This window comes from Salvelinus alpinus, chromosome 23, assembly GCF_045679555.1.
Source record: "Salvelinus alpinus chromosome 23, SLU_Salpinus.1, whole genome shotgun sequence".
NCBI lineage: Eukaryota > Metazoa > Chordata > Actinopteri > Salmoniformes > Salmonidae > Salvelinus > Salvelinus alpinus.
In genome coordinates this window covers 29807780-29834056 of record NC_092108.1, presented here as the reverse complement: position 1 = coordinate 29834056, position 26277 = coordinate 29807780, and the positions used below count along the sequence as shown (strand labels likewise).

General features: G+C 42.8%; 2 protein-coding genes across 2 annotated transcripts in view; one reads left to right on the top strand and one right to left on the bottom strand.

Moving 5' to 3' along the window:
* Positions 1–1300: 1300 nt before the first annotated feature.
* Positions 1301–26277, top strand: part of buc (bucky ball) — a 97841-nt gene continuing 72864 nt past the window's right edge. The window contains exon 1 of the mRNA XM_071361892.1: positions 1301–1311. The gene's annotated coding sequence lies outside the window, so the exon portion shown is untranslated. The remainder of the gene's footprint in view (positions 1312–26277) is intronic.
* The window catches only part of LOC139550762 (XK-related protein 4-like), a 63833-nt gene continuing 39760 nt past the window's right edge, over positions 2205–26277 (bottom strand). The window contains exons 2-3 of the mRNA XM_071361893.1: positions 17079–17278; positions 2205–4931 (exon numbers count right to left, since the gene is read on the bottom strand). Coding sequence (XP_071217994.1) covers positions 3973–4931; positions 17079–17278 — 1159 coding nt within the window. The 3' untranslated portion in view covers positions 2205–3972. The remainder of the gene's footprint in view (positions 4932–17078; positions 17279–26277) is intronic.

Here is a 26277-nt window from a genome sequence, read left to right as displayed (position 1 = left end):
CTTAAAGATTGCTGTACACCAGCGGAACCCATCCAACTTGATGGAGCTGGAGTAGTTTTGCCTTGAAGAATGGGGAAAAATCCCAGTAGCTAGATGTGCCAAGCTTATAGAGACATACCCCAAGAGACTTGCAGCTGTAATTGCTGCAAAAGGTGGCTCTACAAAGTATTTACTTTGGGGGGGGGGGGAGTGAATAGTTATGCACACTCAAGTTTTCTGTTTTTTTGTCTTATTTGTTTGTTTCACAATAAAACATATTTTGCATCTTCAAAGTGGTAGGCATGTTGTGTAAATCAAATGATACAAACCCCCCAAAAAATCCATTTTAATTCCAGGTTGTAAGGCAACAAAATAGGAAAAATGCCAAGGGGGATGAATACTTTCGCAAGCCACTGTAGAGGTGGTGTACTGGGTGAGTCCAGTGGGTGTTCATTTGGATGGGACTGACAGCAGTTGTTGTATCTGTACATTTTTCGCAATATACATGAATACTGAGGAAACCTATGTGGATATCACTGGATGAGGACACAGTCAGACACACCACTATTCTGAAAAACAAGACTCGCGTTGTCTATTTGTGGCCGTGACCCCAATAAATCATCAACACTGGGACTCTCACTGAAAATGAAAATAGCAGTTGAAAGCAAATAATGGGATGATAAAATCTCATGTTAACATGGATCAGATTGACTAAAGGAAAGCAACACAAGCTAAAGACGTGCAACGTGACATTGAGAGAATAATTTACTACATGTTTTATTGATGAGGAGATGGAACCAGGCCAAGTGACCTTCAATGATTGACTAGTTAATGATGAGCAATTCATTTGACCTCTTTAAGTGTATCATCAATAGCAGACCTAAATAAGAGATCCCAAGATAAAATAGAACAAAAGCACCAGTGTTGTGCCATTCATGATAATTTGCTCATTTCTAAGCCTGTGCTTTCTTGATTTCCCCCCGTGCCGTTTGGTTTCTGTCTTCATTGTAAATAAATAAAAATCTGCTTTTTTTAAAAATTAACCTTAAAACACAGACAGGTTAATGCAGGGGCGTTAAACTCATTTTGCCCCACAGGCTGCATTCGGTCTTCACCAAGGTCCGGAGAGCCACACTTAAAATTGGTTATATTTCCTCGCCGTCAAAGTTTGCTGAAAATTGCCCTCTATCCATCGCTTTTGGAAATGTTTATGCTCCCTGACTGTCTAGCTTTTCGGTGACTGTTCTGTGGTATGTTTTACTCAACTCCATTAAATATTCAGAAGTGAATGCCGCTACACGTTCAAGAGACTCTCCAAAAAGTTTTTTTTTGGTATTACATGCAGAAGCACTGGGTAAAATCATGTCCACAGCTCTGTTTTCTTGGAGTTGAGTTGGTGTAGAGCAGCATAAAGAGACTATAAATGTAAGTCCATTATCATTTCTACCGTTTCATATTTGTTGTTGTTGTTGCCATTTCAATGTCGATTGAGATTGTTTTCCCCAGAAATAATTCTACATTTTTTATTAATGAAAAATATATATATACACTCAAACAGGCCGGATTGAAGGGGCTCTCAGGCCGGATCCATATGACAGCCCTAGGTTAATGAGAGAAACTGAAAAGATAAGTTGTAATAAAACGTGTTGCACCATTTATGCTCATCCACACTGAATTCAACTCAGAAGAAGTAAACAGAGCTGTGGACATGGTTTTACCCAGTGCTTCTGCATGTATTACCCCCCAAAACTTTTTAGAGAGTTCCTTGAATGTGTAGCAGCATTCACTTCTGAATATTTAATGGTGTTGAGTAAAACATACCACAGAACAGAAGGGAACAGACATAACTAAGACAATTTGTGTGATGTCGCAACAACAAGGCAAATGATGTGAAAGCAAATTAAACCAAGAATTTCCCACATACGAACGGATATGAATAATTCAAATAAGACATTTCAACAAAAACAATTCAACAAAAATAAATCTGAACCATTCAGTAGAGATTTCAAATCTGGCTCTAGTCGAAAACAACAGACACATCTTTCTGGACTGATCAATGGCCTTTTCTCACTCTCACATTGAATATCATGGTTTCCTTCCCTCAATGTGCTCTGATTAATTCCACAGAAGTTTTGTGCTTGTTTTTTTCCCTCCTCCTTGTCACCCTCTTCTCTCCATAGTTCAAACGAACAAGACATAAAAAAGAAGCGCTTGTGACCTAGAACTGAAAGAGAAGCTACACACTTTCTTTTTTGTGAAGACACCTTTGCAAGATATTTGAAGATATTTTTAGATATCACATCCACAGTCATAGTGCCTGGGGCTTAAGTCAGAGCATAAAAGGTGAAATACTTGTTGTTTCCTGCTTAAAAGCCCATCTTGACACCATTGATGTTGGATGTTGACAGCTACAATGATAGTGGTATACACCCTAGAATTGGTACTGATCTTGTGTTGAGTATAGGCTACAGCAGCCTTTCACACCATAGTGCTGAAGTGCATGTCTCTAGTTCATTGCACTACAATATATAGCTGCAGACAAACTGACCACTGATTGTGGCATCTACACATACCATCCTGCGCCATGCTTTTCCTCTCTTATAAGCACGCATGAGCGCGCACGCATACACACACACACACACACATACACACACTTCCCTCCCACACACACGGATGGCAATACACTTTTACATCAGTTAGGTAAAACGTAAAAAAGAATGCGGCATCTATGATGACAGTAGATCCTGCAGGTGCTTCAGTTATGAGAGTAGTTTGGCTGAAGTGGCTGCTCGTTTGTCTCTTATCCTCTCCTCCTCTCCGTACAGAACAGCACTATGTGGCCCAGCAGACTGATCCTTATCAGCCATATGGACGCATGGCAGCCCAGACCACAGCTGGACGAGGCTGGACTGTAAATAGGAGCTGCCAGGAAGGTTTTCTTGGCATGCCGCCTTTTATCCAGGCGAGAACAAAGATGAGGTTTGTCCTTCAGTCTCTCCACAATACACGAACATTCCGGTTTTATTTAGCATATAAACAGCATGATTACCATGTACAGTACTAAGCTTCTTCAAAGTAAATAGCAGTTCTGCCCTGCCTGAATCTACTAATATCCAGTTACTGGCAGTCACAGCCACAAAATCCAGTAGTTTCAGACCTTTTGGCACTAGGACAACATGGCTGATGAAATCAGATCAGAACTCATGGGCCAGTACACATGTAAAGTATGACAGACACAACGCCCTACTCATGTCGCTAATTACATCACGGACTACGCGTGTACTACTTTGTCACCTGTTTTCTTTGAATTAGAAATAACTAGAACCATCCTAAATATGAATCAGGACCATTAACTGACCTTTTTTTTCTTATTTTTGTTAATCAACACGTCCACTATATCAGGGGATATTACTTGTATCCTATAAATGTAAAGTACATATTTGCAGGTCTAAGATGTTGGTAATAGAAATTCATGTAAATATGAGATATCGTAGGTAAACATTAATAACTTGTTATAACCTGTTACGAACCTTCATAAGGATCTGTTATGAAAGGGCATGATATCATTCATTAGAACACTGCTTTTATTATGATAGACTATTGGGCTACATTTTTTTATATGTGTGTGTGCAATGGCCTTTTATCAAATAAGAGATTCCCTGACGAACGTAAGTAAAATTTAAAAAAAATGTAAATACAATAACGACAACATCAACCAAATAAACCCAAAAAGAGGAACTCTGTTTAGAAAACATTAATATATCCCTCCGTCACATCAACTAATAAATTGTGTCTATTCTTGCCCATGACAATCAACATCATGGTTCAATGCTAGTATGTAGAGTGAGTGAGAGAGCTAATAACTTATTATTGCCACAGTCCTGCTGTAAATCCAAGTTGATGGTCATCCTTTGTTACGGTTTTGCATTTCCAAGGATCCAACATCCAGGCATCCAACATCCAGGCATCCAACATCCAGGCAGCAGTGTAGGGCTACAACGTGGTCTCATACTCCAGGCGCTCCTGAACTGTAGTGTCATCTTTGTACTGGAGTCTGGGCGGCGTAGGGGAGCAATCGATGGCCAGGATGGCCTTGCGTATACTCCTGTCCAATACGTGCCTTTCCCAGGCCGGATAGCGGTTCCGACACAGGTCTATTTTGATGACCGTCTCCTCGATGCGTGGGGCACGGGAGGACGGCGTGGAGGGGGCGGTGGGTCTCACCTGAAACACGGGCATGCAGCCGTCCCTCTCTGTGTATTTGCCGTCCCTGCCAATGGTGCCATCCCCTGAGATGAGAGGCGCACCACGGTTGGACCTCAGCGAGTTGGTGGCCCCCTCGGCAGGCAGCGTGAAGGCAGCCGTGGGGTCGTCCAGCACGAGGCTGGGTGAGCGTCCGAATCGGGGCCCATTGGGGTGAAAGAAGGCGTAGTACATGAGCATGAAGACGATGCCGGTGAGGAAGCTGCTGAAGATGACACAGAGGGCGGGGACGGCAAAGGCGTCGGTGCTCTGAGGGACGCGGTACAGGTACCACAGGGCACTCAGAGCAGTGTTCTCCAGCAGGATCACAAAGTAGTAGATGAAAAGCCTACACCGAGTACGACCCTCCTTCACATTAAACCAACTGAAGATGTAGATGATCCCCACGACCATGTCGAAGACAATCTCCTCCCACTTGGTGATGCAGAACTCGGTCTCACAGTGGACTATCCAGAAGGTCATAATGCACCAGTGGAGGACGATGAAGATACCAAAGTAGAGCTGGAACACGGAGGCGAACAGGGCGAAGGTGATGACCCGGGCGGCAATGGTGAAGAAGTGCCAGCAGAACTGGATGATGACGGCCAGGTAGCTGATTGGCTTCTTATCATCCCGGGAGTCTCGTAGGGCTTTCTGATAGGATGCCAAGGCCCAGGCCAGAGACACCAGGGAGGCAGCCGCTGTCATTCCTACGGAGACACAGAAAGGACAAAAAAAACTCATGAGATTCGCAGTCACATTCACAGTTATAACATAATCAGAGAGTATGGTAACCCAAACTGTTATAGACCTATATCCATCCTGCCCTGCCTTTCTAAAGTCTTTGAAAGCCAAGTTAACAAACAGATCACCGACCATTTCGAATCCCATCGTACCTTCTCCGCTATGCAATCTGGTTTCCGAGCTGGTCATGGGTGCACCTCAGCCACGCTCAAGGTCCTAAACAATATCATAACCGCCATCGATAAAAGACATTACTGTGCAGCCGTCTTCATCGACCTGGCCAAGGCTTTCGACTCTGTCAATCACCGCATTCTTATTGGCAGACTCAACAGCCTTGGTTTCTCAAATGACTGCCTCGCCTGGTTCACCAACTACTTCTCAGATAGAGTTCAGTGTGTCAAATCAGAGGGCCTGGTGTCCGGACCTCTAGCAGTCTCTATGGGGGTTCCACAGGGTTCAATTATCGGGTGACTCTTTTCTCTGTGTATCAATGATGTCGCTCTTGCTGCTGGTGATTCTCTGATCCACCTCTACGCAGACGACACCATTCTGTATACTTCTGGCCCTTCTTTGGACACTGTTAACAAACCTCCAGACGGGCTTCAATGCCATACAGCACTCCTTCCGTGGCCTCCAACTGCTCTTAAATGCTAGTAAAACTAAATGCATGCTTTTTAACCGATCGCTGCCCGCACCCGCCCGCCCGCTAGCATCACTACTCTGGACGGTTCTGAGTTAGAATATGTGGACAACTACAAATACCTAGGTATCTGGTTAGACTGTACACTCTCCTTCTAGACTCACATTAAGCATCTCCAATACAAAATTTTATTTAGAATCGGCTTCCTATTTCGCAACAAAGCCTCCTTCACTCATGCTGCTAAACATACCCTTGTAAAACTGACTATCCTACTGATCCTTGACTTCGGCGATGTCATTAACAAAATAGCCTCCAACACTCTACTCAGCAAATTGGATGTAGTCTATCACAGTGCCATCCGTTTTGTCACCAAAGCCCCATATACTACCTACCACTGCGACCTGTATGCTCACGTTTGCTGGCCCTCACTTCATATTCGTCGCCAAACCCACTGGCTCCAGGTCATCTATAAGTCTTTGCTAGGTAAAGCCCCACCTTATCTCTGGCCACCATAGCAACACCCACCCGTAGTACGCGCTCCAGCAGGTATATTTTACTGGTCATCCCCAAAGCCAACTCCCCTTTTAGCTGCCTTTCCTTCCAGTTCTCTGCTGCCAATGACTGGAACGAATTGCAAAAATCACTGAAGCTGGAGACTTATATCTCCCTCACTAACTTTAAGCATCAGTTGTCAGAGCAGCTTACCGATCACTGCACCTGTACACAGCCCATCTGTAAATAGCCCACCAAACTACCTCATCCCCATATTGTTATTTATTTTTGCTCTTTGAACCCCAGTATCTCTACTTGCACATCATCATCTGCACATCTATCACTCCAGTGTTAATGCTAAATTGTAATTATTTTGCCACTATGGCCTATTTATTGCCTTACCTCCCTACTCTTACTACATTTGCACACACTGTATATAGATTTTCTATTGTGTTATTGACTGTACGTTTGTTTATCCCATCTGTAACTCTGTGTTGTTTTTGTCGCACTGCTTTGCTTTATCTTGGCCAGGTCACAGTTGTAAATGAGAACTTGTTCTCAACTGGCCTACCTGGTTAAATAAAGGTGAAATAAAAAAATGAGAAAATGGAGAAAAAAAAAACTACATGGGAGTAATGTGTGGAGTTTTTCCTTCCTGTAAAAGTCTGCCATGATGTGATGACTCTTTAATAGATACTGTACCGGTACGTATAATGTTTTCAAAGAGCAACGCAACACCAAACAGAACCGGGAGCCAAACAAACGTTTTTTTTGCACCAAAACACAAACACAAGCACATTTGGGAGACAAACAACCCTTCAGGAGGAACTGCATAACATTATATATTCCTCCACTCAGTGACTATCTGCAGTGCAATTAGCTCAATATGAAACCCATTCTTTTCCAAGCTGCCTGTAAAATACAGCAATTCACAAGACCCACTGGTGGCGTTTAGCTCTGAAATATCTGAACTGAGGGACTGTATTGTTGCTTTGTACTCAGTAAAATCCAGAAAAGATGGCTGTGGTGATGGCAGAGGTCCAGGGATCCCTGGCTGTATGACACTGGGTTTGACACTGGGTTTCTCTGAGGAGCTGGGTGCCATGGTTCAAGTGCCAAGTCCTCATGGCGCTGGAGTGATCGTCCTCTATCAAGAGTGAGAGGAGACCATCTCCTGGACTCGATACCAGAGGGAGACAACAGCCTACACACGCACTTGCATGTACACACACACACACACACGCGCGCGCCCGCGCTTGACCTCCCCAAGATGTCTCTACGCACACACACACACAATACTTTGGTCAGACAGACAAGTGTAAGAGGCAAAGAGCACAAGTGGACAGACTGAATTGACTGCATTTTACTATCTTTGTTAAATCCTTAAATCCTATTGAATATATCTACTGTTTATTATTCCTCCGTAACCGCAGGTACTGCAGGATTTTGTTCCAACTAGGCACCACACCTAACCAACTGAGCTAATTGATCATTTCAGCGCCTAAATTCAACACGCCTGGTCTTCCAGGTCGGTTAAATTAAAAGCATGAAGTGCGAGGGTTGCTTACCCCTGCCCTAGGGATTCAATGGAAACTCTTTAGACTACAATCTGACTGTAAACACTGAAAGTAGGAGCAATAAGGAGGTTCATTGGCAGCCATTCAAGTTCATGCGACCCTTTAATCACATGGAGGAGGACCCCATGAATATCCTGGGATACATCCAAAATGGTACCCTATTCCCTATAGCCCTCCAACTCAACTCTGGACCTGGAAGCCAGTTCCACTGTGTTCTTTCATTGTTGCCCTCTAATCAGGGACTGATTTTGACCTGGGACACCAGGTGTGTGCAATTAATTATCATTATCATGTAGAACAGAAAACCAGCAGGCTCCGGACCTCATAGGTTAAGAGTTGAATACCCCTGCCCTATATAGTGCACTACTTTTGACCAGAGCCCTATAGAGCTCTCTGCTGCCAATGACTGGAACATTTCAAAAATCACTTAAGTTTGAGACTTATATCTCCCTCATTAACTTCAAGCATCGGCGGTTTAAGTCAGCATCGGCTGACTTAAACTGTCAAAGCAGCTTACCGATCGCTGCAGCTGTACACAGCCCATCTGTAAATAGCCCATCCATCCAACCAACTATCTACCTCATCCCCATATTTGTTTTTTTGTTTATTTCTGCTCTTTGCACACCAGTATGTCTACTTGCACATCCTCATTTGCACATCTATCACTCCAGTGTTAATTACTAAATTGTAATTACTTTGCCACTATGGCCCATTTATTTCCTTAGCTCCTTACCTAATTTGCACACACTGTATACACATGTTCTATTGTGTTATTGACTGTACGTTAATTTATGTGTAACTCTGTGTTGTTGTTTTTGTCGCACTGCTTTGCTTTATCTTGGCCAGGTCGCAGTTGTAAATGAGAATTTGTTCTCAACTGGCCTACCTTTTTTGGGGGGGAGCTTAATAATAAACCATGCTATTCAATCATGTGCAAATTAAAAGTGAGGAACAGTCGTTATTACGGGGCATGACAGCTACTTACTGTTTCCCATAAAGTGAGCCAGAGTCCGCTCAGAAAACACACTTACTCCATTGTTTTATTACATCCTCAAGAGCAAAGAGACAGTGAAGCAAACTGGGAAATGAATACTGATCGAGCTGTGCCGCATGACCCCAGTTTATCCAATAGTCTAGCGGGCCTGGCTGGGTGGACTAGCTCTTGATCAACCTGTGAGCATATTATTGTGACTTTAAAGGTTATAATAGATCAGACCACATTTAAAATTGAGATAATTACTATTTATTGCAACGCAGCTCCCTTGGCTCCTCTAATAACAAAGAATTACCCACAAAGACATCTGGCAACAAGCTGTGCTCTGTCTGGTGGTAGAGCTGTCCCGGATATTTCCATTTTACTTTTACCAGAGATGGCTTTGATGATGGGGCACAAAACGAAATCCATACTTGACATTCTCTAGACCAAAGACTGTTGTGGGCAGGATACTTGTCTGTCTAATCTAGATCATGGATTATGATGTGACTGGCTGCTATGGACATTTTGGTCCATGTAGCAACAACCTCATACATAAATCAATTAATTATCCTGGAGCTGGATGAATAAATCCAGCTTCAAAAGTTGAAAATGAAAGCCATCCAAACACCCTTTCAAATGTAAATGAAGAGTTTAGATGATAGAGAAAATATAGGACAACTTCAATGTATGTGCATATCAAAGCATCAATATCTTATTTAGAACCTCACTCAAAACTCTATGGCTCCTTGTGGATGGATATGTATCTGGAACCAATGTCAATCCTGTCACCTCACTCAAGGAGTCCAACAGTACAGCAAAGTGTTACCCAATTACCCTTTCTGTAGATACCCTTTGTGTAATGTCTCCCAAATAGTCCCTATGGTCTTAAGTGTAACTGCAGTATATGCATTACTTATCTCCCTGTTCCTGGCCTTTAACACCCAGGACCATTACAGTCAATTGCATTTTGTAATCAGACGTTAACATATGGCTGACTCCTGTGCTTTTTAAATTATTTTCACTTCAAAGTCAAACCGAGTCAGTTTGTTGAGAGAGACCACTCTCTCTTTTCCAGGATGTCAAAACTGGATGGCGTGATGTATACAGTAGAAATATGACAGAAAATCATTGTGTTCCTCCACTTCTGTCTACACAAAAAAATGCTATCTAGAACCAGCTGTCCCCATAGGAGAGCCCTTTGAAGAACTAGTTTTGGTTCCAGGTAGAACCCTTTTTGGTTTCAAGTAGAAGCCTTTTGGTTGTGGAAAGGGTTCTACCTGGAACCAAAACTAGTTTTTCAAAGGGCTCTCCTATGGGGACAGCTGAATAACCCTTTTAGGTTCTAGATAGCATGTTTCTGCGTAGACAGAAGTGGAAGAACGCAATGATGTTCTGTCATGTTCCTACTTTTTTCTAAGAGTGTATACAATACATTGAGCTGAGAGAATCAGCTAACTGTCTGTCTGTCTCCTTCTGTTTGTATGCCTATCAATAATATAGCTATGTCTTAAGCAGATGCTTTTTATCAACTGTATCTATCTATTATATTGATTGGCCTATCTATTTACATGTTTGTATTTTTTTGTCATTGATTAATAACAGTCTTTAACCCAGTTAGATGCAGGCCAGGCCATTAGGTGTTGGGGCGTGATGAAAGGGTTTAATGACTACTGTGTGGAGTGGGATGATTAACAGGCTGAGGCCAGGAGTGGCAGGGGACTGGGAGGGGGATGCCATTCTTATTCTGGAGCTAGGCCCTGGGCGCGTGTGTTTGTGCACGTTTAGTTTAGTGCATGCACGTGAGTGTGTGGGTGTGTGTCTGAGGAAGGAAGCAAAGCCCTTCCTCTGCACACACACACACACACACACACACACACACACACACACACACACACACACACACACACACACACACACACACACACACACACACACACACACACACACACACACACACACACACACACACACACACACCTCGAGGAGAAGGAGGAGGGGAGGGAAGCTAGAGGAATCTGCCGGGCTGCCACAGTCCAGCAGCGTGCTGCCTGGCTACTGGGTAGTGTGATTTAACTGGTGATGTAATACTCCTCCTCTCCTCTCACAGAAGCTTCAGTAATTTGGGAAAGGGGGCGGGCTGGGGACCAGGGAGAGGCAGGGTTACGTAAACCACAGCAGCATCACTGCAGCACTGGGGCTGCAATGTACCAAATGGCACCCTATTCCCTATGTAGTGCACTACCTTTAACCAGACTAGTGCACTATATTAAAGGGAATTGGGGGCCATTTCAGACAGCAAAGGCTTTGGCCAAAAGTACTATACAGGGTACTATATAGTATAAGCACTATGTAGGGAATAGGTTTAAATTTCAGATGTAGCCTGTGTGGAAATACAGTGGGGAGAACAAGTATTTGATACACTGCCGATTTTGCAGGTTTTCCTACTTACAAAGCACGTAGAGGTCTGTCATTTTTATCATAGGTACACTTCTACTGTGAGAGTCGGAATCTAAAACAAAAATCCAGAAAATCACATTGTATGATTTTTAAGTAATTAATTTGCATTTTATTGCATGACATAAGTATTTGATACATCAGAAAAGCAGAACTTAATATTTGGTACAGAAACCTTTGTTTGCAATTACAGAGATCATACGTTTCCTGTAGTTCTTGACCAGGTTTGCACACACTGCAGCAGGGATTTTGGCCCACTCCTCCATACAGACCTTCTCCAGATCTTTCAGGTTTCGGGGCTGTCGCTGGGCAATACGGACTTTCAGCTCCCTCCAAAGATTTTCTATTGGGTTCAGGTCTGGAGACTGGCTAGGCCACTCCAGGACCTTGAGATGCTTCTTACGGAGGCACTCCTTAGTTGCCCTGGCTGTCTGTTTCGAGTCGTTGTCATGCTGGAAGACCCAGCCACGACCCATCTTCAATGCTCTTACTGAGGGAAGGAGGTTGTTGGCCAAGATCTCGCGATACATGGCCCCATCCATCCTCCCCTCAATACGGTAGAGTCGTCCTGTCCCCTTTGCAGAAAAGCATCCCCAAAGAATGATGTTTCCACCTCCATGCTTCACGGTTGGGATGGTGTTCTTGGGGTTGTACTCATCCTTCTTCTTCCTCCAAACACGGCGAGTGGAGTTTAGACCAAAAAGCTCTATTTTTGTCTCATCAGACCACATGACCTTCTCCCATTCCTCCTCTGGATCATCCAGATGGTCATTGGCAAACTTCAGACGGGCCTGGACATGCGCTGGCTTGAGCAGGGGGACCTTGCGTGCGCTGCAGGATTTTAATCCATGACGGCGTAGTGTGTTACTAATGGTTTTCTTTGAGACTGTGGTCCCAGCTCTCTTCCGGTCATTGACCAGGTCCTGCCGTGTAGTTCTGGGCTGATCCCTCACCTTCCTCATGATCATTGATGCCCCACGAGGTGAGATCTTGCATGGAGCCCCAGACCGAGGGTGATTGACCGTCATCTTGAACTTCTTCCATTTTCTAATAATTGCACCAACAGTTGTTGCCTTCTCACCAAGCTGCTTGCCTATTGTCCTGTAGCCCATCCCAGCCTTGTGTAGGTCTACAATTTTATCCCTGATGTCCTTACACAGCTCTCTGGTCTTGGCCATTGTGGAGAGGTTGGAGTCTGTTTGATTGAGTGTGTGGACAGGTGTCTTTTATACAGGTAACGAGTTCAAACAGTTGCAGTTAATACAGGTAATGAGTGGAGAACAGGAGGGCTTCTTAAAGAAAAACTAACAGGTCTGTGAGAGCCGGAATTCTTACTGGTTGGTAGGTGATCAAATACTTATGTCATGCAATAAAATGCAAATTAATTACTTAAAAATCATACAATGTGATTTTCTGGATTTTTGTTTTAGATTCCGTCTCTCACAGTTAAAGTGTACCTATGATAAAAATTACAGACCTCTACATGCTTTGTAAGTAGGAAAACCTGCAAAATCGGCAGTGTATCAAATACTTGTTCTCCCCACTGTACCTGCTTCAGCAGCAGCAGCAGGGTCATTACTGTTGGCAGCACTGGGAAATGGATATTGTGGAAATAAAACGTTGATGAGTGTCTGCTTCCTGGTATACTGTACAGTTGAGATTTTTCAGTGTGAGTGGTTTTCTCCTCATAGACTCATGCCTTTGGCATTGTCACTGTGTTGCTGACAGTTTCTTTCACAGATTTGTCACTACTTTTATAAAAAGGCAACATATGGTATTCTCACTGCAAGCAACAGAGCTGGATAACTAACTCTCTGGATAACTCTCTCAGTGCTACTTTTAGTCAGTGAGTGAGAGGTGAATGTCTGTGGCCATGGCCGTATGATCAAAATAACACTTTTCTTAACCTCAGGGATTTTTTAAAAACTGCCAGGATTGGCCTTCTAAAATAAAATCAGAACAAGGGGAGAGAATCAGACATACTGTTGTGGTAAGGAAGAAGACATTACCTCAATTAACTTATCTAGCAGAGAGAGGAATGAAGACAAGTGATTTGAAGAGCACACAGAGAGGGCCTGGGTCAGGCCTGAAGCAGCCTTATCAAACCCATTAACACAAGCTTATTTGGAAAAGGAAAAAGCAAGCTCTTCCCAACCATGGTGTGTTTTTAAATACATTGCCCAGTTCATCAGATTATAGGATGTATTGTTTTACCTAAATACTTCAGACAAATGAATGGTGTGTGATATGCCACTGGGTTAAATGGTTTCTTAAATCAACACAGAAGGTATGACTTGACATTTCATAAAGCTCTCCATGTTAGCTCCCTGTGATAGCGCAGTGTGTTGATGCAAGAGGAGGATTTTAAAACAATATCTCTCATTTCTCTTCTTCTTTTCCAATATGAGAGTCACCAAGTCAAATGTGATTGCATATTCAAGCAATAGGTAACCAACAGTGATGTACCCTTGACTTAGGACCGAGAGGGATTGCTGAATACCACTTATTTGTCACCTGGGATAGTACTTACGATTGCAGTGAGGATAAAGTAGATATAATTCAGGAAAAGTGCTGCAAGAAATACAGTCAAGCTGAAGAATTGCTCACTTACAGGTGTTGGTTAGATAGGCCTCCTGGAGAATATTTATTTTCCCAGGAAGGAAGTGTGTCACTCTGACAGAGTGTAAAAGAGGAAAAAGGCTGACGACTGATGGGTTCTGGCTCACTGCTAGTGTGGGCTAAAACCACAGTAGCTATGGCAACTTCACTTAGAGAGAGAGAGTGATGGGGAAATATAATGAGAACGAATGAGAGAGTGAGTGAGAATATGAGAGAGAGCAAGAGAGAGGGAGAGAGAGAGTTTGAGAGGAAGAGATAGAGGCCTCTATTTTTGACTGGCGTTAAGGACGGCACTAGTGTCAAACGCACATTAGTTTGCAATTTCGTCATGTAAAAACTTGCGCACTGGCATTTTCCAGCCCTAACGCCAGGTTCGGCAATTTACCTGTCTTACATGAGCTCGCTTGCGCTCAGATGGGCAGGGTGGAAATATTTGAGGTGTGTCCTTGAAGACATGATCCAAAGTGCTCATTTCAGGCAGCGCTGACAGGGATATTTAAGACCAACTGAAAGCTGGTTTTAGTGGTAACACAGTGTGTTATGGCATGAATTTTGACAGCGGAAACGCAGCCTATCTAGCCGTGACGTACACTGCACATGGAACAAGATCAGTGGTGTAAAGTACTTAAGTAAAAATACTTTAAAGTTCTACTTTTACTTTTACTTTTACTTCACTACATTCCAACAGAAAATAATGTACTTTTTATTCCATACATTTTCCCTGACACACAAAAGTTCTCGTTGCATTTTGAATGCTTAGGACAGGAAATTGTCCAATTCACACACTTATCAACAGAACATCCCTGGTTATATCTGTCTCTGATCTGGTGGACTCACTAAACACAAATGCTTTGTTTGCAAATTATGTCTGAGTGTTAGTGTTCCCATGACTATCCGTAAATACATTTTTAAAAACACAAATTGTGGCATCTGGTTTGCTTAATATGAGGAATCTGAAATGATTCATGCTTTTACTTTTGATACTTAAGAATATTTTAGCAATTACATTTACTTTTGTTTATTTAATAAGTATATTTAAAACCAAATACTTGTAGACTTTTACTGAAGTAGTATTTTACTGGGTGACTTTTACTTGAGTCATTTTCTATAAAGGTATCTTTACTTTTACTCAAGTATGACAATTGGGTACTTTTTCCACCACTGAACAAGAGTGACCTAATGTGCTTTTGGTGCCTGTATACTTCGTATTTAGAAACATAAAAAAACAAGGCTTTTTTTGTCTGCCCATTGCAATTGCGAAGTAGTCAAGACTGTCGATAACAGGTTTGGCTCCTGAGACCGCTTGGAAATAAATCTTAAATCACCAAAATGTATTAAAATATTAAGTTTGAGAGGAGTAAAACAGTGAGCTGACTGTTTTATCTATGCATTGTAGGCAGGCCCACATTATTTTAGCCAAGCAGGTCCCGTTTTGGATGTGTGTGAAACCCTCCATAGTCTGCGTTGTTTTAATATTATATGCCGACATGGAGAAATGATGGTGCCTGTAAGTGTGACATAGCCTATTAAAACAAGTTGTTGTTTTGTTTAGAATTTGATTAGAATTATTCACCTCTTTTTACGCCTTATCAATAATTAATTTAATCTCGCTTATTGACAATGTTTGGCATGTCCACGCTCAGCCATAATGTAATTTACAGTAGGCCTAGCCCATATATCAGTGTGAATGCTATTGAAGCCATGCAATTACTTAGAACAATGTGGACTGCAAATGGGTTCAAGTTAACATATTTAGCAAAGATAGGTCTACATTTTGTTGATTCATTTCTGTAAGTCATTTAACAAACTAACATTGGAATTGAAGTTGATCCCAAGACAATACATAAAAGACCGTAATTACACAACTTGAAGCAACCACATATTTCGCCATGGAGCATGTTCTGATTGGCCAGTAAGGGGCAAAGCCTAGATACACCCACAACTTGTTTATTCGTCAAAACCCATCCCAATATTGAACAACCATATTTTCATGTATTTTTATAGAAAATTGTTAATGAGCTAAACTGAATGGGGGACTAAAACGGTTAGGTCAAGCCAAGGTCAGCGATGCCACATGGGAGGGTTTTAGGTGCTCTATAAATCCGCCATAATGTCCTCAAGTCTTGGTGAGCCGAGGATGGGATTTTCAGAGCAATTAACTTACCCCATCAATCCATCCACATTTCTCTGTCCCATTGTACTATAGCAGCCTGTGAATATCAAATGGAAGAAGAGGAACCTATAAATACACTCTCTCTTCTTCTCCCAAGGCTCCTAGACTCAGAGTAGCTACAGTGATTAACATCCTGCATTATGTGCATTTTCCACTTGTAAATCTTATGCAACTCCCACAGTATGAATAGAATTGTTTTGAAATGATGGCTGGAGAGAGACTGACAAGAGGAAATACAACCGAGTGACTACATCCAGAGACTCGTCAGCATCCTCTCCATTGTTTTCTCTCCCTCTCAAGCGCATCACAGATTTTTACAAACCCTCCTCGCCGCTAACGTCAGAGGAGGTCCAATCTTCTTTAGCGCAGCAGAAAGAGCATAAGTGCCTCTAAAGTGCAGCAAATACTCTACTTTCCGCAGCTCAGCACAGCAGAGGAGAAGGTAGAGCAAAGCAAGGCTATGGAGTTGTGGGGACGATGGACAAGGGGAAGACTTGTGATAATGTTCAAGCCTACAGCAGACCTGGAAGCCCTCCACTGGTCTAAATGTGGCCAGCCTTCTTCCCCCCCTGCGTGCGTTTACTTGTGTGTGTGTGTGTGTGTGTGTGTGTGTGTGTGTGTGTGTGTGTGTGTGTGTGTGTGTGTGTGTGTGTGTGTGTGTGTGTGTGTGTGTGTGTGTGTGTGTGTGTGTGTGTGTGTGTGTGTGTGTGTGTGTGTGTGTGTGTATCCGAGCGTGAGGCATGCGAGGTGTGTGTGTGCCAGTCCAGCCAGTGTAATTAAACATGATTCATTGCCCCGGAGAGAGAACCACACTCTTTCTGTACTTAACATTACATTAGGCCTGCATTGATGTGCTTACATTAGAGCAGACTTTACATTGATGTGCTTCTGCTTACACTAACAAATAAGTATTCCACACAGGCCTGGACCACAATAGAACACTTGGGTGGTGGTGTCCTTTTAAACCGTGGTATCCCAACTTGGGAAACCCTAACAGTGCAATGTGACTGATTTACAACAGACAGAGACAATGAATGGGAATAGTGGAGGATGGAGAGAGTATGTGAAAGTGTGGTTTCAGGAAGTACATTGGATGGCCTGTGTATTTACAGTATGTGTATAGTGGCAGATAGATGAGGTGAAAGGGAGAGTGTTAATGCAGGGTGTGGTTCCAGCCAGTACCTTGGACGGCCTGCAGTTTGTGGGTCTGGATGATGATGCAGAGCTGCAGGACCAGCTGAGGAGCGCTCTCCAGGAAGGTGGCCAGGAGGTGCAGCATGCTGACGTCAGCAAACTCATACACCATCCTCCAGTAGAATCTCCAGCGGTCATGGTCCCCACTGCGCCGGCTCCGAATGCCCAGGTAGATGGCGTGGAAATACCTGGAACAAAAGGAAACAATACAAAACAATACCTTGTCAAAAAGTTTGGATCCATTGGCGTAGCAGCTAATGTGCTACCCCTCGACTCCACAGTATGACCCCCTTTGGTTGTGCATGTATATAGAGAGTCATATCATATTTGTGTTTATATGTGCCACTCAAATGTGTTTCATCCATTTTCATATTCTAATCCTATCTAGAATGAATTTCACCAAGTCGAACTTCTAAAATTGTGTCTTACAGCTCCTATCCAACAGACTGCATTCAGCAGTAAGAGGGTTTCTGATGTTGTGTTGGGTTATCCTGTGTGTTAGCTATGCCTAAGGATGCACATGAATTTGATGTGAATTATTTAGTGCTATTGCAGTTGATTCTGTGAATACAGACATAGTGTGGCTATAAACAATAAACACAGAGAAAGTGATGTCATTGTTACATAACTTCAGCTAGGTATTGTAGCTAGAATAATGATTATGATACATTTAAGTCCCGGGGGGATGTGGTACTGTGTATGGCAAATATACTACGGCTAAGGGCTGTTCTTAGGCACAAAGCAAAGCAGAGAGACTGGACAAATTCCTTAGCCGTGGTATATTGGCCATATATCACAAACCCCCGAGGTGCCTTATTATTATAAACTGGCTACCAACGTAATTAGAGCAGTAAAAATACATGTTTTGTCATACCCGTGGTATCAGCCAATCAGCATTCAGGGCTCTAACCTCCCATTTTATAAGTACATTTAACCTGTCATTGCAAATTATTAAATAAATAAAGACCAATTGTTTTCTAAAAGTGGACTTAATTGTTACACAGTGAAAATGTCTCAAGTGGCACTTAAGATTAGTTAACCTCAACATTGGCAGAAACAGCTATCTGCTTGCTTGTTCTAGGATGCGTTCTAAATGGCACCCTATTCCATTTATAGTCCACTACTACCCATAGGGCTCTGGTCAAAAGTAGTGCACTATAGGGAATATGGTGCCATTTGGGACTCAGAAGCTTCAAGTGGATGGAACATCACTTTTAAGCTGCTAGCTATTCCCAGGTAATTAATTACATCTATATTTACAATGCTAATCTAACCATTTAAACATAAAGGCTTGAAAGAGCTTATTTCGCAAACATACACTTTTACTGTCAGAGAGAGACATGCGCAGAATTAAGATGAGGTTAGCTATTGACTACAGCTCCACCAATCTATGAAATCCTCACACACACAAAAATAATATGCTCCACTGGCAGTCTGGGCAACCGTCCAAACATAACCGGCCAGAATCTACCGGCTCACCACAGGGCTATTTGAGTACAGCACTGTACACTGCTTCTACTACTCCATTACCTGAGAACATGTTCAGGGGAGGCCGACATGGTGACCAATTAGTGTCTTTGTTTTTGTGCCCCTATAATTTTTGTAGCTCTCTACATTAAGAGCACGGATATTAAACTAATTTTGTCACAAATAACAACATACAAGTGCCACATCTGTAAAGTTAATGTGGAAATTATGGAACTGCAGTTGGATGTTTTCGCAAAACTGCTGCTTTCAAACTTAGTGTAGGTGTAAGCTTTGACTGATGATACTTTCCCTCAGTGCCTCATTAAATGTGGATTCTATGCAACACCATTTTGAAAGGACTGAGGTTGAACACTTAGATTTTGTTTATACATTTGTACTTATCACCACATCTCATCTGCGATTGTACCACATTTATCACATTTATATTTCCCTAGCAGAAATACTACTACATCTGAACAGTCAGTGTTGCACATTTAAGTGATATCAATTAAAGGTTTCTTAAGATGAGTTAAACTTTCTATGACTCTGTGTAGGCCTTCAAGTCTCCAGGGTTAGCTAGTGATTATTAGGGTAACTGCACTTCAGAGGTTTCTAAGAATCACATTTCTGCTTTAAAACAGAACACAGTAGACAGGATGCTTATGAAATTCTGACTTGGGTTACGGTCTTTGCTAAAGGTCTAATGACTGAATATGGCCCTAATGAAACGTAGCCAGACTGTGAATTGATACACCGACTGATCCAACTCCTGTTTTTCCAGGACGCAGCTACTGAGGAGCCCTGAATTTGTTTCCAACAGAGGCCCTGCCTACTGGCACCTGAGTTGTATTCATTTGGCCCCAAACGAAGAAAGAAAAGGACTGGAACAGGGAGCAACTTCCTAAACTTGTACAATAAGAAGCACTTGTTTTCTGTTTTCAATTGATGAACGCTTTTCTAAAAAAATGCTACGCTGTGCCCTAATGTATACGACCCTGCCAGCCCTGTCCCAGCACCAGTCCTGCCCCGCGGTGCCAGATGCCCCATTCCCAGGGTGTGTCTGGGGTCCTCACACAGAAACATTATCCCCCTAACCCACCTAGGCACACAGCCAACCTACTCACGCTCACAGGCAACAGAGGTAAACCAATAGGATCCGCCCCTTTTTTCCCGTTTTCGCCTGAAATTACATACTCAAATCTAACTGCCTGTAGCTCAGGTCCTGAAGCAAGGATATGCATATTCTTGGTACCATTTAAAAGGAAACACTTTGAAGTTTGCGGAAATGTGAAAGTAATGTAGGAGAATATAACACAATAGAACTGGTAAAAGATAATACAAAGAAAAATCTACCGTTCTTTTGTATTTTTTTTGTACCATTATTTTTGAAATGCAAGAGAAAAACCATAATGTATTATTCCAGCCCAGGTGCAATATACATTTTGGCCACCATATGGCAGCAGTGTATGTGCAAAGTTTTAGACTGATCCAATGAATCATTGCATTTCTGTTAAAACATTTGTATCAAGACTGCCCAAATATGCCTAATTTGTTATTTAATAACTTTTTATGTTCAAAATTGTGCATCCCTCTCAAACAATAGCATGGTATTCTTTCACTGTAATAGCTACTGTAAATTGGAGAGTGCAGTTAGATTAACAAGAATTGAAGCTTTCTGCCAATATCATATACAGTATGTCTATGTCCTGGGAAATTTTCTTGTTACTTACAACCTCATGCTAATCGCATTAGCCTACGTTAGCTCAACCGTCCCCTGTATTATGACATGAATGCACTTCAAACCCAAATGCTTAGTCTCAGTCTTCAGCTACCATAAATCTTTGTTTTTAACGGTTGTAGTACTAAGTCAAAATATTCCCAAGTATGGTTTTTGGTTTTTGCTAATGATTTTATTTTGATGTTTGTACAATAAAATCAAATGTTATTTGTCACATGCTTCGTAAACAACAGGTGTAGACACAGTGAAATTCTTACTTACAGGCCCTTCCCAACAATGCAGAGAGAAGGAAAATAGAGAAATAATACAAAAGTAATAACACATGATAATAAAAGTAATAATAAATACACAATCAGTAATGGTAACTTGGCTATATACCACTTCCGTATTAGCCATGGTAATGGTACTTCCTGCTTGAGTTTTGCTTGTAAGCAGGAATCAGGAGGATAGAGTTATGGTCAGATTTCACATATGGAGGGCGAGGGAGAGCTTTGTACGCGTCTCTGTGTGACGTAAAGGTGCTCTAGAGTTGTTTTATACTGGTTGAAATGAGATAAGACATTAAAATCACTGAACACTAGGAGCATCGCATCTAGATGAACATTTTCTAGTTTGCTTATGGCTCTATACAGCTCGTTGAGTGTGGTCTTAGTGCCAACATCGGTCTGTGATAAATAGACAGCTACGAAAAATATAGATGAAATCTCTCTCTGTAAATAGTATGGTCTACAGCTTATCATGAGGTATTCTTTGTATTTGTTAAAAATATATATATATACATTACCAGTCAAAAGTTTGGACAAACTTACTCATTCAAGGGTTTTTCTATATTGTAGAATAATAGTGAAGACATCAAAAAACATAACGTTAACTTCACTGCTATGCGGATGACACACAGCTGTACATTTCAATGAAACATGGTGAAGGCCCAAAATTGCCCTCGCTAGAAATTGGAACCTATGATGTACATTAATTGAAATTATTAGCTGTATATTAGTCCTCTGCTGATTCATTAGACTTTAGTATAACAATGTCTGGCATGGAAGCTCTACATAATCTACATACATGCATGATTATGATAGTGGTAAAGTATTATGCAAACTACAAGAATACTTCCCTCCTGCCCTGTCAATGATCCAATGACCTATTCATGATTTATCAATCAAAACAGGAATACTCTTACTGGTGTGTGTGCTAGTCAAGGTCCAGGTCTGCACTGGGGAGTCTCAGTGGAATCTTCCTGCCTGACCTTCTCAATGAATGGGCTCCAGGCCCTGAACAGCATAATGATGCACTCCACCCCATCCCCTTAACACTGCCATGAAGACAGAACGGACACTAGCCCTCCTCACTCACTGCTCCTCCACATTGTCAAGGCTAATCTAGAGATCATCTCAACAGATTACTGCTCACATGTTCTCGATGAAAAACAAAGCTCATCTTCCAGGTTGATCCAGGACACTACCATGATGAAATACTGTGCAATACCATAGAAGCAAATAGTACTGCAGTACTGAATTAATGGACATCAGTAGGACCATTTGTTTGCTATTTCCTTTGAAAACATATCCCGCTCATGGTAACTACCCATTTCATATCATCCCCAGCACCAAGCCCCCCAGTATGTGAAACGCTGGTTGTGGCTGGATAACTGGATGGGTAACTGGCCTCTGGATGATGTTATTCCTGCAGCGGAGAGCCGGGGCTTTGCATGGTGTGGTGATAATCGGCGGTTCTAAATGGGATTAGCCAAATGTTGCTGTGCATCCTTCCCTGAAATGGGATTATTTCTACCACTCAGCCAATGCCAGTCTGAAGAGTGGCTCAACAGACGTGCATAGAGCAACAATGCCTGTGGATGGGCCCATAGCTTACTGTACAGTGTACACACAACACGCCTGCCTGAGTAGACACCCATAATACAATACACACAAAGCAGGCCTGCATCTATGTTTGAGGGCTGAGCTAAGAAACACTGACATTGTCCAAATAGCACCAGACTAAGAAACGTGTTGATGACAGGCTCCACACAGGGCTGTGCGACTGACTGATTGTGTGAGGCGTGCAGGACAGGGAAGCATCCTCACAGGCCATGCATGCCAACACACAGGATCAGTGGAGACCGAGCTCTGATAGCTCTACCAGCTCAGAACTTTGATCACCGTATTTCAAATCAGTAGGGATTCCTAAGACTCTCCTAAAAACGTCTGTTTGCTCCTCTTAAGCATCAATCTCTCCAGCTTCTTTTAAGACTGGCCAATGAAGAGTATTGTAAAGTATACTCCCACTCACTGCAAAGGCAGTTATTTGTTTGATTCATTTCTAGATACTGTATATATGTCTTAGATATGATTCCTTGCTGTGACACAATACAACACAATCAAGTTATTGTCTGTTCAATGTTTCTATCAGTCCTTGAAACAAACTAAACAATGTCATAAAACACATACACAATTCTCAAACATAACAGCACAAATGCTTAATCAAATACTTGTCTAGTCGTTCCATGTCTCTCATTGGCTTTTAATAACCATGATCGTGCTCATTAGGCACCACACAGGAGGAAACATTTCTAAACCGAGGAGGAGCTACTTGAACTTGTCTAACAAGAAAGCTCATCTTCATAGGTTTCCTGCTGTCTCGTGCCTCATTTTTTTTATTTTTTTTATCCGTTATTTTACCAGGTAAGTTGACTGAGAACACATTCTCATTTACAGCAACGACCTGAGGAATAGTTACAGGGGAGAGGAGGGGGATGAAAGAGCCAATTGTAAACTGGGGATTATTAGGTGACCACGATGGTTTGAGGACCCGATTGGGAATTTAGCCAGGACACCAGGGTTAACACACCTACTCTTACAATAAGTGCCATGGGATCTTTAATGACCTCAGAGAGTCAGAACACACGTTTAACATCCCATCCGAAAGACAGCACCCCTACACAGGGCAGTGTCCCCAATCACTGCCCTGGGGCATTGGGATACTTTTAAGACCAGTGGAAAATGTGCCTCCTACTGGCCCTCCAACACCACTTCCAGCAGCATCTGGTCTCCCATCCAGGGACTGACCAGGACCAACCCTGCTTAGCTTCAGAAGCAAGCCAGCAGTGGTATGCAGAGTGGTATGCTGCTGGCAATGAATGAACACGACCCAAGATTGGTGCGTCCTGTTTGTTACTTTTCATGCTGCTGGCCTGGGCCTCTAGCTCTGTTCTAATGAACACGACCCAGGTTAGTTCGTCCTGTTTGTTACTTCTCATGCTGCTGGCCTGGGCCTCTAGCTCTGTTCTAATGAACACGACCCAGGTTAGTTCGTCCTGTTTGTTACTTCTCATGCTGCTGGCCTGGGCCTCTGGCTCTGTTCTGTTTGCTGTTTCTCTGTGGGTTCTGGGGCCGTTGGCGGTGGCGGTGGCTATTCTGTTCTCTCTCTGTGTGACAGAGCTGCTCTCCCGATGGCTCTATCCTTCATGTCTCACTGGTTCTGGCATCATACTGTAGGGTCCAGCCTCATCCCCTTCATCACTGTCTAATTTTACTCCATCCCTCCCCAGCCATCAGTGGCCCAGTGTGGTTATCACCCCCGTTCCCCCGCACATACACACTCCCACTCCCACTGACAGCTCCAGAAACACACACAGGCGCGCACACTTTCTCCCAACCAATATATCTCTCTCCTGCCAAAGCTTCGTCTATTCCCCAAGCTCTGGGTCCTGTCAATCACCTCCAAAAGAGCCAGACCACACTACACTATCTTTTAAAACGTTATACTGTGTGTGTGTGTGTGTGTGTGTGTGTGTGTGTGTGTGTGTGTGTGTGTGTGTGTGTGTGTGTGTGTGTGTGTGTGTGTGTGTGTGTGTGTGTGTGTGTGTGTGTGTGTGTGTGTGTGTGTGTGTGCGTGCGTGCGTGCTTGCGTGCGTGCGTGCGTGTGTGTGAAATCAAGCCACTCAGACATTTCAACTGGTGATCCCATCTATACAGCACTGTATAGTCAAATATCTAGTTCAGACAGTCTCAAGTATTGAGTGACACTCATCTTTCACAGTTGGAGAGCACTTGACCTGCTAATGGTTGCTGGAGAATGGTAACTGGTCAGTGGAACAAGCCTTTGCTTTTATGGGGGAGACTGAGGTGGAAGGAGCCAGGCTCTGAGGTTGACTGGCAGAGACAGGCTACAAGCCCTGGGAGACAGAAACACCATGGAAGAAAGGAACAGAACAGGCAATGTCCCAAATGGCACCCTATTCGCTATATAGTGCAGGACTTTTGACCAGAGCCCTATGGGCCCATGTCCAAAGTAGTGCACTATAAAGGGACTATGGTTCCATTTGGGACGCAGTCACAGGCTGAGGCTGCAGTGCCGGAACACGCGTGATCTTTAAGCGCTCCCTCCGTTGCTAAGCACCACCATCACCATCAGCTGCATGTATGCAATCCTCTCTAGAGGTCTGTGTTTCTATAGTGAATTATACTGTATAGTGGCACGATTTCATGCATCCACTCAGGACCCTCGGGGTAACGCAGAGACAGCAAACACTCATCATAATTACCAACATGGGCTTGGTTTGCAAGGACTATTTCCCTATCGATCTGAATGCCATTTTGATTGGTAACCACAGCAACCACTTTACCTCTACCGTCGTATTCATGAGGATTTCGATACAGCCAGGAGGAGAAGTGTGGAGGGAATTTCCATCTCTCACAGTAAATCAAAGCTTCACCGCCACACCACTGTTGACCAACTAAGTCTGCTAATTACTGCCTTTTCCTGCTTCTCATTGTCAATCAGAGAACATCAGGGAGAGACACACTACAACGAGACACACTGCACACTACAACCGTGGTCGCTGCAGTCAATTAGAAGACCAGGGTGAGATCACAACACAGAAATACTACACCTCTAATACTACTAATCCTTTAAAGCTAAAATCCTTAGGTTCTACATCCATTTTTGGTTGATTCTTGAAGAATATAACTTATAAAATGCCTAATAAGCTTAGTTCAACTGTCGTACCTCATCAAAACCCAAAATATACATTTGTTTAACTCCAACGTTTGTAAACAACATTAACATAAACAAACAGTGTATAAACTCAAAACACGTTTAAAACTATTTGATACAATGGATGGTCAGTCATTGCATCCATAGCTCTGTCTCTGAATTTGAGAGTGGTTACATTTCTCTAGCCCCACCCCTTAGCTTTTTAGTGAAACCGGGATGGGGACAATGCTTTGTTATTGTTTGAATTAAGGATTATATCTTTAAGGTCTGTCTGTCTGTCTGTCTGTCTGTCTGTCTGTCTGTCTGTCTGTCTGTCTGTCTGTCTGTCTGTCTGTCTGTCTGTCTGTCTGTCTGTCTGTCTGTCTGTCTGTCTGTCTGTCTGTCTGTCTGTCTCTGTGTGTGTGTGTGTGTGTGTCCCTCATGGCTCAATCAATGCCTCATGGAGCCGGAGCCAGCGACTCCCCAGCCTGCAGCTCAGCCCAGTCCAGTCCTGCCTCCTTCCCATACATGATGAATGCCTCCTGTGCCGCTGACAAGAGGAACCCAATCAATTGAACCTTGTTATTCAGCAATTATCAAAGGACCACTTTTTCTGCATGATGCCCAATGAAGAAGGTCAATGGGATTCACCGCCATAAATAAAATTCTCGCCGGGATATTATTGTGCACTAAATTCTCGACACGGCCATATTTCTTGCATTTACCAGTCACAGCAGACACATAGGTTCCAGGCTTATAGCCATTGACGGTCTGGAGGTAGAATGTCACAGAGAAAACCTTGAGTGATTGACAGCCACACTTGATGTTAAGGATGTACCTGAAGCATAAACTGGACGGTGGAACCAGATGGCTTGTCACTCCAGTCTTTAAATGCAATCCATTAAAATAATACAGTACGTCACCTTCAATTGTTTTCATCACCTAATAATGGGTTCACTTGGTGGCACTGTATGCCATTTAAAATCACATTCACTTTATCAGTGG